This window comes from Gopherus evgoodei, unplaced genomic scaffold (assembly GCF_007399415.2).
Source record: "Gopherus evgoodei ecotype Sinaloan lineage unplaced genomic scaffold, rGopEvg1_v1.p scaffold_133_arrow_ctg1, whole genome shotgun sequence".
Taxonomy (NCBI): Eukaryota; Metazoa; Chordata; order Testudines; family Testudinidae; genus Gopherus; species Gopherus evgoodei.
The window spans coordinates 86,781-104,733 of NW_022059796.1; the positions used below are offsets into that span (position 1 = coordinate 86,781).

General features: G+C 57.8%; 1 protein-coding gene across 1 annotated transcript; it reads left to right on the plus strand.

The window, feature by feature from the left end:
* Positions 1-3,363: 3,363 nt before the first annotated feature.
* On the plus strand, positions 3,364-17,950 carry LOC115639836 (syntaxin-binding protein 2-like; the record flags this gene model as incomplete). The annotated part of the gene is made up of 11 exons (XM_030542797.1): positions 3,364-4,405; positions 7,314-7,379; positions 9,454-9,503; positions 10,540-10,621; positions 11,205-11,281; positions 13,459-13,534; positions 14,209-14,312; positions 15,461-15,609; positions 15,958-16,033; positions 17,400-17,548; positions 17,897-17,950. Coding segments are annotated over exons 2-11 (854 nt in total), but the record flags the coding sequence as incomplete, so codon positions are not given.
* Positions 17,951-17,953: the final 3 nt, after the last annotated feature.

Genomic DNA, 17,953 nt, shown 5'->3' on the forward strand with positions numbered 1-17,953 from the left:
GAGGGCCGCACCACGCGGCTTGGCCCTGCTCCGGCGCTCCGCAGGGCACCACAGGGCAGTTCACACCCAGAGGTTGGGAGGGACATCAAGTAGGAACTGAAACATAATTTCATGTATTTCCATCAACCATCCTCATTCTATCTAATCTCTCTGTCTCCAGGATATCTAGAATCCACGCACCGTCTCAGGCTTCCATCACTCCTGTTGCCCTAGCAGTAAGAGAACCCCATTTCCTGGGAGTCCCCTGTGTTTTCCCAAGTATCCTTTGGGGAACCGGGCTGGCGGTGCATGGCTCCATGGCTCAGGTCTCTGCGTACATCTTCCCCCGCCCCACCCCATCCCCTGCTTGACCTGTGATCCCCTCTTGATGGCTGCCTGTACCCCAGCCCTGGTCTCCTCTCCCAGTGCCGTTAGCTTCCCCAGCACCGTCCTCCAGGAATTCTCCCCATCGTGCCAAACATTCATGCACCATGAAGACCCCCAGCCAGGGAGGCTGCCCCCAGCTCTGTGCTGCTCCCCTCTGCTGTAGCCTGCTACAGGCAGGGACCAGTCTCTGGCTCAGAAGGTTGTTCCCTGCACAGTGCCCTGTGCACCCAGCCACCCCTCAGCCTCAGCCCACTGTGCTCCTGTCAGCGGGGACAGGGGAAGGTAAGGAAGCAGCTGTGTCCTCAACCTCCACATCAGCCCAATCCCACACACCACCCCCCTTCACTTCCCAGGCATGAAAATAAAAAAGAGGAAGAAAAGAACCAAATATCCACTGTGAATGCAGAATTGTTTCTACTCAGGGAGCACGCGACACCTTCCCATTGCACACCCAGGGTCGTGCTGCCTGGCCAGTAGGTCTCTGGAGCTGAAACGCATCGGGCAGGACCTGTACGTTTGGGCTAGGAAAGGCACTGGGGACAAGGCTGCTGACGGCATGACCTGGGCTGTGTATGGGAGCCCTGTATATGACTATTTTTTTAATCCTGCTCTTCTCCTGCCCTACAATACTCAGGCCCACCTGCTCCCGCATTGCTTCTTGTGTTTTTATCTGGCTTCCACCCATAAAAACCTTAGATCCTGCAAATCCCACAAGAGACACAGATCGCCCTATGCTAATAAAAATTGAAAAAAAATAACAATCATATATATACATCAGTAGGTGAGAGCTAGAGAATACAGCTCTCACCTACTAATATATAAAGCAAAATGATTTGGATTAGTCATGTGATAACTTTCTCTCATTTATAGGAAATGTACCTTTATTTAAAAGTTACACTCCTAATTTTAAAATACTAATAAGCACAGGCCACATCTTGCACAGTGCCTTGGTAATCCTGAGTATGAACTGGTGAAGAGGATTTCATGTTCGCATTTCAGAATCTAGAAGCAATGTATTGTTGCCAGCGACTGCAGCATTCTAGATAAATTTGAAGAGTATGTTTGGGTATCTGTCCTCTTCGCTCTCTCCTTCATGCCCCAATTTAAAGGTGTTTCTTCTGACACCTAAGTGTTCCCTTAGGACTTTAGGAAAGGCTGGTAACAAACACCGTTGCCTCTTCCCTCTTCTCGACAAACTTCTTAGGTATGGCTGACTACTCTCCATGAGGAGGGAAAGAAATAACTTGGTGCTTCACTCAGAGTCACCACTGTGTGTACCCTCTAATCTGTCTGTTTGTTTCTAATTTCTTTCCAGTCCTTGTTTCTACTTCCTCTGTATAGTTTTTCCTTTCTCTTGTCTCGTTTTTCCTCCCTTACTTTGCTCTGTTGGCTTATAATTAACTGTCTAAGGCCTGTTTCTTTGAGGATGAAGAGGGAGAGAAAGGCAAGGATTTCTTTGCCTACTGAAGTACTTTAATTTCTGTTCTGTCTTCATCACTGCAGTGACTGCTTTGAATGTACAAAGTCTCTTAGAAAAATAACTCTACTGTATAAATGCACCATGGACCAGGAACAAAGCTAACAGTACAAAAATGTAATCTTATTAACTCACAATTAAGAAACTTTTTATTATTATGTTTATGCTGCAGCTTTTAAAGAAATATCAACTCTCTGTATTAGTTCCTACATGGTCAGAGCTTTCTAAGTGTATGTCACCAAGGAGGCATGTGTCCCTGCACTGTGTTGGCCTTTGTAACTTTTAATAAAGCGGCTGCTGAAACTACCATGTGTTCCTCAGCGTGTGTCTGTGTGTGGGGGGGCTGTTAGGAAGAAAGGTCTCTGCTACCTTGCACTGCTGGGGAGGCGGCTGCACCTCCTGGGGGGCGGGCGTTGAGGGCAGAGTGACCCACGGACAGTTGCCTCTCTGGGCCAGGCTGTAGCCCCAGATCCCCACCCTGGGTGATTGGCGGGGGGGCAGGGGGAGCTGCGTGCTGAGGCGGTGGCTCGAGCCCTAGCCAGTAGGTGGTTCCGATTCTAGATCTAGCCCCTTAGGGGATTGGGGGTGGCTGAGTGCATGTGTTCCTCTGTGTGCTGTCCCAGCTCTGCGCACAGAGCTGACAGCAGATCTCGAGAGAACCCCCAATGACCACAGACTCTAGTAAGGTACGAAGGCACGTCAGCCAGGTTTATTGTCGAAGAAAAACACAGTCTCCAGCTCCCCAGCATAGAAGTCCAAGGTGCTGCTGAGGGGTGGCTAGCTAGTACTTATGTACTCCCTGACAATGGACTCAGCTCAGTCTGTGGTGGGACTTTCCACTGCCCCCGAGGCCGGCCAAAGACACTGCCCCAGGGATGCATTCTCATACACCGGTACAAACACGTTACACATCACTCCTGATGTACTGAGGTGCAATCCCTCTACGTAGCAAGGTACAACCCTTCTACATAGTAAGGTGCCACCTCTCACCTTGTACATATGGTTCGAACAAAACAACTCTCCATCATATTACCCTTTTGGCCTCGTCATCGGAATGGGTCAACCTGTTCCTTGTTATCTGTGAGGAGTGTACAGGTATGCAAATGTTCTGATATCTGGTGTCCAGTACCTTTTAGGTATGTCTCTTTTCACAGCATCAGCCCTTTTCTTGCCAGCTTCTGTGAGCAGGGCCTGCCTCTGGCTCACAGCTTAACTTTGCTTAATGTTAGCAAAGTCTTGACCATTACTTTAGTTCAAGCCTTAGGCCTCATACTGGGCCTCTGATAAGGGTTTATCTCTCAGGGCCTCCTCTTACTACAGGGGCTTCCTGACAGCCGTTCTGCCCCACCGCACTTGTATTGCCCTATGATAATGCTGGGGGGCCGGCCAAGGCCCCAATGGGAGGCAGCTGCGTGGTGAGTCGGAGGCTGAGCCTGCTCACTGTGGGGCTGCATGGGGCTCTCAGGAAGGGGGAGAGAGACCCCGCTAGCGGCTTGACCCTGGGGAGTGATGAGGGAGCCCAAGCTCTAGGGGTTCTACCTAAAGAACCACCGGGCTGAGGGCAAGGGCTGTAACTCTCTGGCCTTCGGGGGGCTCAATAAGCCCTCCTACAAACTGGGGTGCAGGTGAGGGGTTGGGGGTGCTTTTTAAACCCCCCAGGCTGGAGGTGAGGGTTTGGGAGGCTCTATAACCCCTCCTACAAGCTGAGGTGCAGGTGAGGGGTTGCAGGGGCTCTATAACAACCACCCCCAGGCAAAATGAGACATGGACTTACATTCACTCTGTACTGAATTGCAGCCACTTCTGGGGTGAAGGGCAGTAGCTGCATAACACACAGCAACACTGCACAGGGATTGCCTGCCCAGCACTGAAATGCAGATACCTCTGGGGTGGAGCGCAGCAGCAGTGTAGTAACACAGCGACACTATACAGGGATCACTCACCTGGCACTGAAATGCAGACATCTCTGGCTGGAGCACAGCTGATGTGTCACAGCACTCAGCAACACTACACAGGGATCACTCACCCAGCCTGAAATGATGCCACCTCTGGGGTAGGAAAGCAGCAGCTGCTGAGCAGCCAAAGAGCGACACTACTCACAGTTTAGAGCAGGGTGTGAAGAAGACTCTCACTTCCATTTGAAAGCTCTGGGGGAGTTTACAGAAACAGAACATGCTGTTAACCGGAGCTGAACAGCAGCCAGGGCACAATAGCTTGGGTCTGCACTGCGGGTAACCAGACAACGGCTCTGCCATGAGGGATTTGCTCTGATTGATGGAAGGTGGGATGGGGCAGGGAGCCAGTCAAGCCTGGGGAACAAATTCCTTCTCCAGGAGGCTTTGCTCCAGGATCCTGGAGCCCAGGCTCTATGGCCATTAATTACGGCACCACCCAGCTGGAAGGGAAGGGCTGGGGCAGGTCTCTGCGCTCCACATGTCACACGCAGACAAGGCAGAAGGAACCATTTCACAGACGGTTCTCAGCCAGGGTTACGTGTGCCCTGGGGGCGTGCAGAGGTCTTCCAGGGGAACATCCACAGGCTACAGAAGAAGCGTTAGCGAAGTCAGTACAAACTGACATTTCCTACAGACAGTGACTGGTTTATACTGCTGGGGGTGTTTTGTTATAGGATTATAGTCTGTTAAAACATGTGTCTAAGGAAGGGACTGAGCTCCCTGTGAGCGGCGCAGTCCGTCCCAGTGACTGTGCCTGGCTCCGGCCTGCCCAGCACCGTCTGGTGGCAGTGACGAGCGAGGGACGGAGAGATCCCAGCGAACCCGCTGCTCTTCCTGGTGCAGCCGGGGCCTGGCGGGGGGGGGGGGGCGAGGAGCCTGGCTGGGGGGGGCTGGGTGGAGTTGGGGGGCGAGGAGCCTGGATGGGGGGGGCGAGGAGCCTGGCTGGGGGGGTGAGGAACCAGGCTGGGGGGGGGGCTGGGTGGAGGGGGGGCGAGGAGCCTGGCTGGGGGGGCTGGGTGGAGGAGGGGCGAGGAGCCTGGCTGGGGGGGGCTGGGTGGAGGTGGGGGGCGAGGAGCCTGGATGGGGGGGAAGGGGGGGCGAGGAGCCTGGCTGGGGGGGGCTGAGTGGAGGTGGGGGGTGAGGAGCCTGGCTGGGGGGGCTGGGTGGAGGTGGGGGGCGAGGAGCCTGGCTGGGGGGGGCTGGGTGGAGGTCAGGGGCGAGGAGCCTGGCTGGGGGGGGCTGGGTGGAGGAGGGGCGAGGAGCCTGGCTGGGGGGGGCTGGGTGGAGGTGGGGGGCGAGGAGCCTGGATGGGGGGGGAGGGGAGGGCGAGGAGCCTGGCTAGAGGGGGGGCTGGCTGGGGGGGGCAAGGAGCCTGGCTGGGGGGGTGAGGAACCAGGCTAGGGGGGGCTGGGTGGAGGTGGGGGGTGAGGAGCCTGACGGGGGGGGCTGGGTGGAGGTCGGGGGCGAGGAGCCTGGCTGGGGGGGGCTGAGTGGAGGTGGGGGGTGAGGAGCCTGACGGGGGGGGCTGGGTGGAGGTCGGGGGCAAGGAGCCTGGCTGGGGGGGGCTGGGTGGAGGGGGGGCGAGGAGCCTGGCTGGGGGGGGCTGGGTGGAGATCGGGGGCGAGGAGCCTGGCTGGGGGGGGCTGGGTGGAGGAGGGGCGAGGAGCCTGGCTGGGGGGGGCTGGGTGGAGGTGGGGGGCGAGGAGCCTGGCTGGGGGGAGCTGGGTGGAGGTGGGGGGCGAGGATCCTGGCTGGGGGGGCTGGGTGGAGGTGGGGGGCGAGGAGCCTGGCTGGGGGGGGGCTGGATGGAGGCGGGGTGAGGAGCCTGGCTGGGGGGCGCTGGGTGGAGGTCGGGGGTGAGGAGCCTGGCTGGGGGGGGCTGGGTGGAGGTCGGGGGCGAGGAGCCTGGCTGGGGGGGTGAGGAGCCTGGCTGGGGGGGGCTGGGTGGAGGAGGGGCGAGGAGCCTGGCTGGGGGGGGCTGGGTGGAGGTCAGGGGCGAGGAGCCTGGCTGGGGGGGTGAGGGGCCTGGCTGGGGGAGCTGCGTGGAGGTCGGGGGTTAGGAGCCTGGCTGGGGGGGGGCTGGATGGAGGTGGGGGGCGAGGAGCCTGACTGGGAGGGGCTGAGTGGAGGGGGGACGAGGAGCCTGGCTGGGGGAGCTGGGTGGAGGTGGGGGGCGAGGAGCCTGGCTAGGGGGTGCTGGGTGGAGGTGGGGGCGAGAAGCCTGGCTGTGGGGGGCCTGGGTGGAGGTCGGGGGCGAGGAGCCTGGCTGGGGGGGTGAGGAGCCTGGCTGGGGGGGGGCTGGGTGGAGGAGGGGCGAGGAGCCTGGCTGGGGGGGGCTGGGTGGAGGTCGGGGGCGAGGAGCCTGGCTGGGGGGGTGAGGGGCCTGGCTGGGGGGAGCTGCGTGGAGGTCGGGGGTTAAGAGCCTGGCTGCGGGGGGGCTGGATGGAGGTGGGGGGCGAGGAGCCTGACTGGGAGGGGCTGAGTGGAGGGGGGACGAGGAGCCTGGCTGGGGGTGCTGGGTGGAGGTGGGGGGCGAGGAGCCTGGCTAGGGGGTGCTGGGTGGAGGTGGGGGCGAGAAGCCTGGCTGTGGGGGGCCTGGGTGGAGGTCGGGGGCGAGGAACCTGGCTGGGGGAGTGAGGAGCCTGGCTGGGGGGGGCTGGGTGGAGGTCGGGGGCGAGGAGCCTGGCTGGGGGGGTGAGGAGCCTGGCTGGGGGGAGCTGCGTGGAGGTCGGGGGTGAGGAGCCTGGCTAGGGGGGGCTGGGTGGAGTTGGGAGGTGATGAGCTTGGCTGGGGGGGCTGGGTGGAGGTGGGGTCGAGGAGCCTGGCTAGAAGGGGCTGGGTGGAGGTGGAGGTCGAGGAGCCTGGCTGGAGGAGGGGCTGGGTGGAGGTGGGGGGCGAGGAGCCTGGCTTGGGGGGGCTGGGGGGAGGGGGGGCGAGGAGCCTGGCTGGGGGGGGGGCTGGGTGGAGGTGGGGGGTGAGGAGCCTGGCTGGGGGAGGGGCTGGGTGGAGGTGGAGGTGGGGGGACACAGCTGAGGGGGGCACTGGTTGGAAGGGGGACTTGCAGCTGCCGGGGGGGGGGCCTTGACCGGAGTGGGCTGAGGCCGCACTACCCCAACTCAGTTCTCTCTTTAACCCTGCCCGAGGCCCCCGCGCCCCACGTGACCAGGTGGGGGTTCAGTGGGGACCTGCATGGACCTGTCGCCAGGCACCTGCCATGGGTGCCCAGGCCCGGCCCCCACAGCGCCAGAAGTCGGGGGCTGCAGAGTTCGGCCATCATCAGCCTTGCAGACATCGACCCACCAGCACCCCAGTTGCTTCATACTGAAATCAGTCACTGGGGGGGCTGGGCCCATCCCTCAGTGACACTAGGGGGGGCTGGGCCCATCCATCTGTGAGGGGTCACAGACACTGCCCAGAGCATGGCAGGGAGAGGCCAGGGCGCACACAAGGGCAGGAGCAGAACCCAGAAGTCCAGCCCTGCCCCACGCATAGCTGAATCCCACTTTCCCCCACAGGGCTCCAGCGAACGTGACAGGAGGCAAAGATGGCCCCATCCAGGTTGAAGGCGGTGGTTCGTGAGAGTAAGTGCGGAGCCGGGGGCTATGAGTCCGGTCGGGGGCAGGGTCCAGTTGGGTGTGGGTCTGGGGGGGGCAGGGCCCATTTGGGGAGGATTAGGAGTCAGTCGGAGCAGAGAGCTCCCCCCATCACCTGCTTGTCACACAGCAGAAGGGGAAGGAGGGTGTCTGCCCCACCCCCAACGGCTGCCACCTCTCATAGGAGCTGCACCTTGTGGGGACGTCTCTTTCCATGGGTTGACTCCCACCAGGGCCAGTGGAAGGATATTTTGTGCCCTAGGCGAAACATCCATCTTGCGTCCCTACCTCTCCTCAACGACCACCTCTGAAAACTAGTAATCTTAGTGTTATAAACAGCCTGTCAGAACGGGTAACGGCTGCGTGCGAGGAGAAAAATGACGTCATAGCCATTTGTACCATAGTGAAGCAGTACGCTTCTGCCCGGCCCCATCGCAGAGCTGGCCTAGGCTATAGCTGTAATGTAGGAGAGAACAAGTTAAAGCCTGACACTCGATCAGCATGGCCTCTGCTGCCTTGTGCATGCTGGACTCTGAGGTGTTAGTTGTTTGTTTTTTTTCTGAATAAGTTATCTGCTTTGCTTTTATGTATAGTATACATTAAGACACTATGAATAACAACATTTAATAATGTCCTGCAGTCCATCATACATTTTCTATTGGAGTAAAAGCAGAGCAAGGAAGAGAGACTGATTTGTAGTCTGGTTGCCACTGTCCAGCAGGCTGTAAATGTGGAGTCTCAGTGTATCTATTGGGTTTCCAGGAAGTGGGCAGCCAAAGCCCACCCACTGCTAAAGGATCCTCCCCCAGCCTAAGGGGAGGACCCACAGGACCACAGAACCCACTGATTATGGAGGACAACTAATAAAAGAACAGGGACAGGAGTGAGGTCAAAGGGTCATAAGAAGGGAACCTAACAGGGACACCAAACAGAGAATCCCGGACAGCACCCACTGATCCTCGAAGGTGTCAAGGGAGCCAGCGGACACTGCCCAAAGGAACTCCGCCCGGATTCGTGAACGGACCATGGAGTGGAAACAAGCCCCACAGTCACCGGAGTCTCCATCGGCCAACCTCCACTCCCTGGTCGTGTAGATGGCCTTTTTAGCCAGGGCGAGGAGGAGGTTGACCAGGAGGTCCCGGGACTTTGTGGGGCCACGGATGTGTTAGTCTTTGTCTTCTTGCAACACCCTGACCTGCTGTGAGGGCTGCATTATTTCAGAAGCACAGGCCACTGCTGAATCTCCAGCCCAGGCTTCAGTGGACGGGGCCTGTGGCTAAATCCAGACCACAGACCTGGGGTTTAAAAGGCTAGGGCTGGGCCAGGGCACCATGAGGCTGAAGAGCAGCAGGTCTGGGGGGCTCTCCAGGTCCTCGGCCACCAGCATGTTGGGGGTGAGGGCAGTGAGCACGAACTGATTCACCTTGGCCACTAGCAGGGCCGTGAAGCCCAGGGAGGGGGCCATGTTCACTGCGCCACCCTGCAGCTGCACCACCACCTGAAAGTACTCCCGCTCCATGCCGCCCAGAAGCTCCACCCGCATGGGGACAGAGTCGCAACTGGGCCAGGGCTCTGTTGCAGTGTGATGGCAGCGGATCCCACATTTGTGGGGGAGCCCAGTGCTAGGGTGGCAGGGGGTGTGGGTGGGTGAGTGGAAGAGAGAGCCAAGTGCTGGGGTGGCAGGGAGTGCAGGTGTGGGGGCACTGGTGGGCGGGGGGGAACTCAGGGTTCTGGGGGGGGCAGCCAAATTTTTTTTGCTTGTGGCGTCAAAAAACCTAGAGCCGGCCCTGTCTCTTGCTGCACGGGGACAGATCCTTAGTTCAGCTGCACTTATATCTCGCCTGGCAAAAAGGAAAGGTGATCAGAGCCATAGCCCATCTAGCCTGCCACCCCACCATGGTCGCTGACTGGGGGCTCTGCTAGGAGCACATCGCAAGCTGGCCTGAAAGCAGCCTCTGAGCCACTTCCCTGAGGGGTCTTTCCACCATCCAGTGGGTCCTGGATCAGGGCACAGCCATCCTGTCCGAACCCCACCACTAATCCCCGTCTCTTTCCCTCACAGAGATCCTCAGCGTTGTCTTTCGCAGCATAAAGAAGGAAGGAGAGTTGAAGGTAAGCAGGCCGGGCCTGCTGCCCTTGTGTCCCCCTGGGGATATGCTATATCCATATATTGTGCTCCTCCCCCTCCAGCCTCTTGGGATTCATTAGGAACCTGAGGTTTTCCAGGCTGGATCAGATCCCTGCTCTGTCTAGCCCATCATCCATCCCCAGCGAGGCTTGGGTATGTCTGCCTTCCCACTGTGCTGGATCAGACCCAGCTTGTCCAGCTAGCCCTATATCTCTCCCCTGACACACCGGATCAGACCACTGGCTCCAGTGAGCCAGCCTGGATGGGAGGAGGAACAGGAGAGCGCCAAGCATGGGGGCAGTATGCACCATTGGGCAGGCAGGTTATTGAGCCCCCGACATGGAGTGGGCTGGGGTGTGTGGAGCAGTGGGCTAGGCCGGTGCGGCAGAGGGAGCACAGGGGACTAGCTTTCCCAGTGGCTGGATCTGGTGCAGCGGGATGCTGGGCTGCACAGAGCAATGGGTTCATTTGGCACGGCAGGAAGGCGGTGGAGATGTTGGGCCGATGGCCTTCAGGGCTTTCCTAGGGAAATACAGAGATTCCCCTTGTTCCATTTCTCTGTGCCCTGCTCCTGGTTCTGTCCGAGGGCTGGGGAGCGGGTATGTGGTGGATCAGAGCAGGGCACTGGGAGCTAAGACGCCTGGGTTCTGTCCTTGCCTCTTGCACTCACCCTGTCACCTGGGGGAAGAGGCTGATCTCCTCCAGTCTAGGAGGATGGAACCATTCCGAATGGCCGGGTGTCCCAGATTTGTCTCCGTCTCCTACATCTCATACCAGCCACTCTGCTCGGAGCTGCTCTCCTTGTCACTCCTCACGCAGTCCTTAGCACGGTCAGCTCAGCCAAGTGCAGGCTTGGTAACAGCCCTGCCGCTCTACTGTGGAAGGGCTGGGCCGGGAGCCGTCGGCTCTGCTGTTAGTAGTCGCTCTGCTCCCTTGGCTGTGCCACGGATGATGGGCAGTGCCACGGTGGGCAGTGACTAGCTCATCCGAAGTGGCACGCTCCCCCTCTCACTACCCCAGGTGCTGATCATGGACCACTCGAGCACGCGCATCCTCTCGTCGTGCTGCAAGATGTCCGACATCGTGGATGAAGGCATCGCACGTGAGTGGGCTCTCCCTCCCATCTGCTTCCCCCGCCAGGGCTCCCCTCTTCCTTGGACACACCTCACAGTCAGGGAATTGACTTGTCTACATTTGTGTTTGCATCTAGTTTCACCCCTTTGCAGCCCTGCAGAGGCCCTCCTTGCTATTGGTATCTTCCCAGCCAGGTCCAGTTCCCTTAGCCTGGTGCATTCAGCCCCTGGAACCTCTTCAGCGCTTTTCTCAGACTCCCTTTAACTCCTCGTTGCTCCTCCCCCACACTGCGGGCAGGGTCCTGGCTGGGGAGGGGGAATGCTGGCTCCCTGCTCCAGGGTGGAGGAGCCCTGGGGTTGAGGGGCACAGAGCTGAGCCAGGACTCTAGTGGGGTGCCCCCAGCACAGTACAGAGGGATGTTCCCTCCCTGCTCTGTACTGTGGCAGCATTGCAGCCCTCGGCCCCACATCAAAGCAGCTGCCGCACTGTAGCCTCCAGAACCTCCCAGCCTGCTGCCAGCGAACATCCCTATTCCCCCCATCCCAGTGGAGAGCAGCTGGGGCGGGTGGCTAGGACACACTGACCTGCGCCCAATGTCTGCTCTCTCCTAGTTGTGGAAGATATTGATAAGTGCCGGGAGCCAATCCCCAGCCTGGAGGCCATCTACCTGCTCAACCCTGTGGAGAAGGTAAGAGCTCGGGCCTGGGGCAGGTGGATGGGGAGCAAGGGAGACCCCGGGGCAGTCCTCGTGCTGCCTGGAGGTGGCGCTGTCCGGGGGGATGCGCAGCACGACGTCAGGATGGGAATGGGGCAGTAGGGGCTGCCCAAGAGGCTGCTTTCCCGGAGCTGGGCTTCATGTTCTTTGCCACGTGAAGCACAGATTTTCCCACAGACCTCTCCGCAGTGCAGTCCCATGGGGGTTGGATGGGATGATGCAGCAGGTGGAGAGAGGCAACCTCAGCTAAGCTGACTAGCTAGTAGGTGTGAAAAATCGGGACAGGTGTTGGAGTGGTAATAGGATCCTATAGAAGAAAAAACCCCAAATATTAGAACTGTTCCTATAAAATCGGGACATCTGGTCACCCTAACCTCAGCTGAGACTCAAAGCAAAGGAGAATCGCTGAGGCAGAGGCTCATGTAGCAGGGGCTATGGTGGAAGAGGCTCCTGCGTCTGCTGCAGGGAGGCGAGTGGAGGGGGATCAGGGGCAGGGGGCACAGGTGGAGCATGGTGAAGCCCAGAACCCACAGGTGCTGCCCGCGGACGGAGCGCTGTAGTAGAGGACTGCGAGCTGGGGCCTGGGGCTCGGGACTGGTGTAACGATGCTGGTTCTGGCAGGACCCAACTGAGAGTGCCAATTCAGGACAAATTGCTTAAAACAGGGCAGTTACAGCCCAAGGCTGGGGTTTTCCACCTCTAAGGCAAACCAAACCAGACAGACAGAGGACTTTGGTCTTACCCCACTGGCTAACCACAAGTTACACATGGAATTCCCTTAGACACTCCAGTCTCCCAGTATCACCACAAGTGCCACTCTTTATGGGGATAAATGGTTCTGAAAACCAATGCCCTAATAAAAGAAAAAGGGTTCTCCTGATCCCTAAGGACCAAGCCCCAGACCCAGGTCAATATATAAATCAGATCTTACCCACAAATCATGCTGTTGCCAGTCCTCTAGAATCTATAATCTAAAGGTTTTTTCGTAAAAGGAAAAAGATAGAGATGAGAGCTAGAATTGGTTAAATGGAATCAATTACATACAGTAATGGCAAAGGTCTTAGTTCAGGCTTGTAGCAGTGATAGAATAAACTGCAGGTTCAAATCAAGTCTCTATAGTACAGTACATCCACAGCTAGGATGGGTCATTCTGTCCTTTGTATAGAGCTTCCTTGTACCAAAGTCCCTATGAAGCAGGACTGAAGACAAGATGGAGATGAGGCATCAGCCTTTTATAGGCTTTTCCAGGTGTAAGAACACCTCTTTGTTCTTACTGTGGAAAATTCACAGCAAAATGGAGTCTGGAGTCACATGGGCAAGTCTCTGCATACTTTGCTGAGTCTCAGAGCATATCTGCCTTCTCTCAATAGGTCAGTTGTGTAGCTGATGATCCTTAGTGAGCCATCAAGCAGGGCAGGCAGAGCTAACACCAACTTGTGTGAGGTGTCACCCAGAAGCACAGCAGAAGTTTGAAATACACACAGTCTAGAGCCAATATTCATAACTTCAACTACAAAAATGATACACATACACATCTAGCATAACCATAACCAGCAAACCACAACCTTGTCTTAGACACCCTATTTGACCCCATTTATACAGGATTTGGTTCCACTACAGGACCTTGGTTCCATGTTCTGTATGGTCCCTGTTCAAGTCAATAACGTGACAACTGGGCAGCTAGGTTCTCACCTGTCACAATGGCCGGTCATGGAGTCCGAAGAGCTTCCGAACATCCTGCCTGGCTAGTGGGTGTGGCAAAGCTGCAGATGCCCAGTGTGGTGCCTGGGGAGGGAGCGGGCCCTGATGGCGGCTGCCTGGGATTGCTGTTTGGCCGGCTGTTCCCTGGGCACTGCTCAGAGCCCACTTAGTTCAGCAGCAAGGCCAATGCCAGGTCCCATCTGTGGCCGAGCACGGACACTTGTGTGCCAGCAAGAGACGTGGCAGGGCCCCGAGACTGTCCTGGGCACATGGGCACATGCCCTTGCTCCAGGTGGAGAGGGAGCCCAGAGACGGGGGTGAAAACCAGCCCAGCTCCTGACTGCATCATGCTGGGCCCTGAGTCCCCAGGGGCTGGGCATGGGCTGGGCCCTTTGGGCAGCAGGGAGGGGCCTCGGCTGGTGCTGACAACTCCCTTCCCCCCTTTGCAGTCAGTGCAGGCTCTTATCAGTGACTTCCAGGGCTCCCCCACCAACTACAAGGCAGCTCACGTCTTCTTCATCGGCCGTGAGTATCAGGGGGCAGCGGATCCCCCAGCTTGGAGTCTGGCCAGTGACACACTGGGGGTGGGGGGTCTCTCTCTGCCAGCAGGCCAGTGCCCCAGCAGGCCAGACCGAACGACCCCACCTATCTCTTCCCCCCCTTTTCCCTCACGGACCTGCCTCCAGCCAACACGGCTCACAGCGTGCGCCCAGAAAGGCGACCTCTGGCTATCTTTCCCAGCATGCATTGCTCCATCAGTCCCAACTGGGGTAGGGGGATGGGACACCACCAGAACAAGCAGTGTGTCAGGGTCACATCTGCTTCTCTCCATTACAGCGGCAGGGGGATCCCAAGTCCCCTTTGCTCCTTGTGCATCATCCGGAGTTGTACAATCCGGTCACTTCCCCTTGTGCAGGGGCTGAGGGCGGAGTGTGAGAGGGGCTGCATAGGAGAGATTGTGCCCCCCCTCCTTGTTGCTGATGCTGCAGAAGGCGAGAACCCGGCGTGACTCTGGTTCATGGGGGGCTGGATTCATCGTTGACTCCTGTGTGGCCCCGCTGGCTTGCCCAGGTTTCCCCCAGGTGTGCAGCACTATGGCCCTGCTGTGCCCATCCTGGCCCTGTCTGGGGGGGCTGGCACTGTGCTGGGTGTCCTGAGCCCTGTACCTGTCACCCCCACCCACTGCCTTTGCCTTGCAGCCTGTCCTGAACCTCTGGTCAAGGAGCTGAGGAAGTCACGGATCTCCAAGGCCATCAAAACCCTCAAGGAGATCAACCTGGCCTTCCTGCCCTACGAGAGCCAGGTGAGGGGTGGTCCGGCTTTGAAGGAGCCGGACTGCGGGGCAGAGATGGTGACTTATGATACCCCACCCATAGTGTTCAGCATGGCTCGGGGGGTGTGAGGGGAAACCTTTCCTTCTAGGACCCTGGGTTTATTGCCAGGGACTAGTCATCTGCTCACACTCTGTGAGATGTGGAATCTTTGACTTAGATGTATGGGGGAGTAGGGCCCTGCCTCCCTGGCTTCACCTGCTTTTATCGATGGTTTATACCAGGCCTGCAAGACAGCCCAATACTCCACACACCTGCCCTTTGCCCAACTGCCCCATCCCCTCCTTGTGTCGTCAGTGGATTTCCCCCCTCATGCCCCTGAGGGGAAGGGCTGCATTGTCAATCCCAAATGCATGGATGGGGAAACTGAGGCACAGAGCAACATGAGCCTGGTCTATACACAAAACCTTTGTTGATATGGGCTTGTTACGGGGGCGTGAGAGAGAAAATCCCCCCTGTAACTGATGCAGCTGTGGTGGCAGAGCCCCTGGGTAAATGCCGATATGCTGGCAAAGCAGTCCTTTTGCCACTGTAGCTTATTTCATCTGGGGTGCCAGTGCCAGCTGTGCCAAGAGAAGCTTTGGCTGGTATAAGCTGAGTGTCCGTCAGGAAGATTTGCTGGTTCACCTGTCCTGTTCCAACAGCAAACCCTTCATGGGTCGATACTGTTTTATTGGTGTCCAAGCATGTTTGCCCCAATGGCTCGTTCTGTTCGGCCAGTGAAATAAGCGACAGCAGCAGGCGCGCGTTGATGCTGGGTTTGCCCGTGGCTACACTGGGGCTTTCACCAGACTAGAAGCGTGGCCAAGCCACCTCCCCCAACATTGACTTCTCCAGGGCAGAGACACACCCCTGAGGGCACCTGGGAGTCTGCAGCCCAGTAACGACCTCAAATCGGGGAGTCTTCATGCCAGGCTGGTGCATGAATCTCTGGGCTGCTGTCCCTCTACCACAACAGGAGTGGCTCTGGCAAAGGGATCTCCCTCACTAGGGGCTCGCTATGGTTCCGCCAGGCTGGTCTGGTCCAACAGCGCATCTTAGCGGCGCGGTATGGAGCACAGCTGGCCTGGTTGTCAGCAGTTGGCACCAGGGACTGATCTCTGCTCCCCTCGCCCCCCAGGTGTACTCCCTAGACAGGACACAGACCTTCTACAACTGGTTCAGCCCCTACCGCTTCTGGGAAAAGAACAAGGAGCTGGAGATGATGGCAGAGCAGATTGCCACGTTGTGTGAAACCCTGGAGGAGTATCCAGCCATCTGCTACCGGAAGTGAGTGTGCCAGGGGAAGGGGTGTGGCGAAGTGGGAATGTTCTTAATATTTTCTTTGAATACTGCGTTGGTGCCTGTGACCCAGCAGGGAGAGAGGAGTATTGACCTGGGAAGGTTGCAGGGGAGTTTTGCTGGGACTGTCTGCACTGGGGATGGGAGACTTTCCTAGAGGCCAGATACCTGCACATGCAGGAAGTGAGTGTGCCCGGGGGAAGGGGTACCCAGCTATTCCCTATAGGAAGTGAGTGTGCCCAGAGGGAGAAGGGTACCTGGTCATCTCCTACAGGAAGTGCGTGTGCCTCTGCGGGAGGAGAGGTTTCTGATCCACAGGGTTTGTCTTTGTTGCAGGGACGGTGAAGATAACTTCCACGTGGCTCACGCTGTGCTGGCCAAACTCAAGGCACACGAGCCCAGCATGGGAGAGGTGAGTGAGCTGTGCCGGCCATGGGACAGAGCTGAGGGGGCAGCACATGAGAAGTAATTTTGAACCTGCCTGGAGATCCTGGCGGGGTCTAGACTCCCTTGGAGATCCTGAGGGGTTGGCAGAACAATAGCATTCCCTGTGTGGGGACTAATGGCCCTAGCCCTTCTCTAACACTGGCTGTGGGCAGATCTCAAAGTGCTCTACAAATGGGGAAACTGAGGCACCGCCTGGGGAAGTGTGTGCCCACCACGTCTCTGTTTATAAACAAGGCAGTTTGATCACAGAATTAAGCTTTGCACACGGAGCCTCTTCCACACTTGGACACTCCTGTCTGTGTGTATGCTCCTACACCCATCCCCATGGTATCAGAACCTCACTAATGAATTCAGCCTCCCAGGGGAGGCAGGATGGCCTGTGTTACAGATGGGAAACTGAGGCATGCAGGGAGTCTGCCAGAGCAGGACTAGAACCCAGCTCTCCTAAGCCTTAGCCACAAGACAGCCCTGGCTTGTGGGCTCCCCCCAGCTTCTGGCATTCCCATCCCACCCCCAGCAGAGGGGAGCTGCAAACCCACCCTGCCCTGGATTCTTGCACAGGAAACCCAGAGGCTCCTGTCCCCCTAGGAGAAGCAAAGTGATGTAAAATCCAAGGCCTGCCCAGATCTCTCCTTCCTGTTGCTTCTGCTCTTGCTTCCAGCCTTTGCCAAGCTGCTGGGAGACTGTGAACCTGTGACCAACTGGGAATGTTTGTAATATCTTTTATGAAGCCGATGCATGCCTCAGTTTCCTCTATATGTTGCATGGCTTTTCTGGCGGGGCATGGGAGCGAAGGATCCATAAGCTGAGTGTCCGTCAGGAAGATTTGCTGGTTCACCTGTCCTGTTCCAACAGCAAACCCTTCATGGGTCGATACTGTTTTATTGGTGTCCAAGCATGTTTGCCCCAATGGCTCGTTCTGTTCGGCCAGTGAAATAAGCGACAGCAGCAGGCGCGCGTTGATGCTGGGTTTGCCCGTGGCTACACTGGGGCTTTCACCAGACTAGAAGCGTGGCCAAGCCACCTCCCCCAACATTGACTTCTCCAGGGCAGAGACACACCCCTGAGGGCACCTGGGAGTCTGCAGCCCAGTAACGACCTCAAATCGGGGAGTCTTCATGCCAGGCTGGTGCATGAATCTCTGGGCTGCTGTCCCTCTACCACAACAGGAGTGGCTCTGGCAAAGGGATCTCCCTCACTAGGGGCTCGCTATGGTTCCGCCAGGCTGGTCTGGTCCAACAGCGCATCTTAGCGGCGCGGTATGGAGCACAGCTGGCCTGGTTGTCAGCAGTTGGCACCAGGGACTGATCTCTGCTCCCCTCGCCCCCCAGGTGTACTCCCTAGACAGGACACAGACCTTCTACAACTGGTTCAGCCCCTACCGCTTCTGGGAAAAGAACAAGGAGCTGGAGATGATGGCAGAGCAGATTGCCACGTTGTGTGAAACCCTGGAGGAGTATCCAGCCATCTGCTACCGGAAGTGAGTGTGCCAGGGGAAGGGGTGTGGCGAAGTGGGAATGTTCTTAATATTTTCTTTGAATACTGCGTTGGTGCCTGTGACCCAGCAGGGAGAGAGGAGTATTGACCTGAGAAGGTTGCAGGGGAGTTTTGCTGGGACTGTCTGCACTGGGGATGGGAGACTTTCCTAGAGGCCAGATACCTGCACATGCAGGAAGTGAGTGTGCCCGGGGGAAGGGGTACCCAGCTATTCCCTATAGGAAGTGAGTGTGCCCAGAGGGAGAAGGGTACCTGGTCATCTCCTACAGGAAGTGCGTGTGCCTCTGCGGGAGGAGAGGTTTCTGATCCACAGGGTTTGTCTTTGTTGCAGGGACGGTGAAGATAACTTCCACGTGGCTCACGCTGTGCTGGCCAAACTCAAGGCACC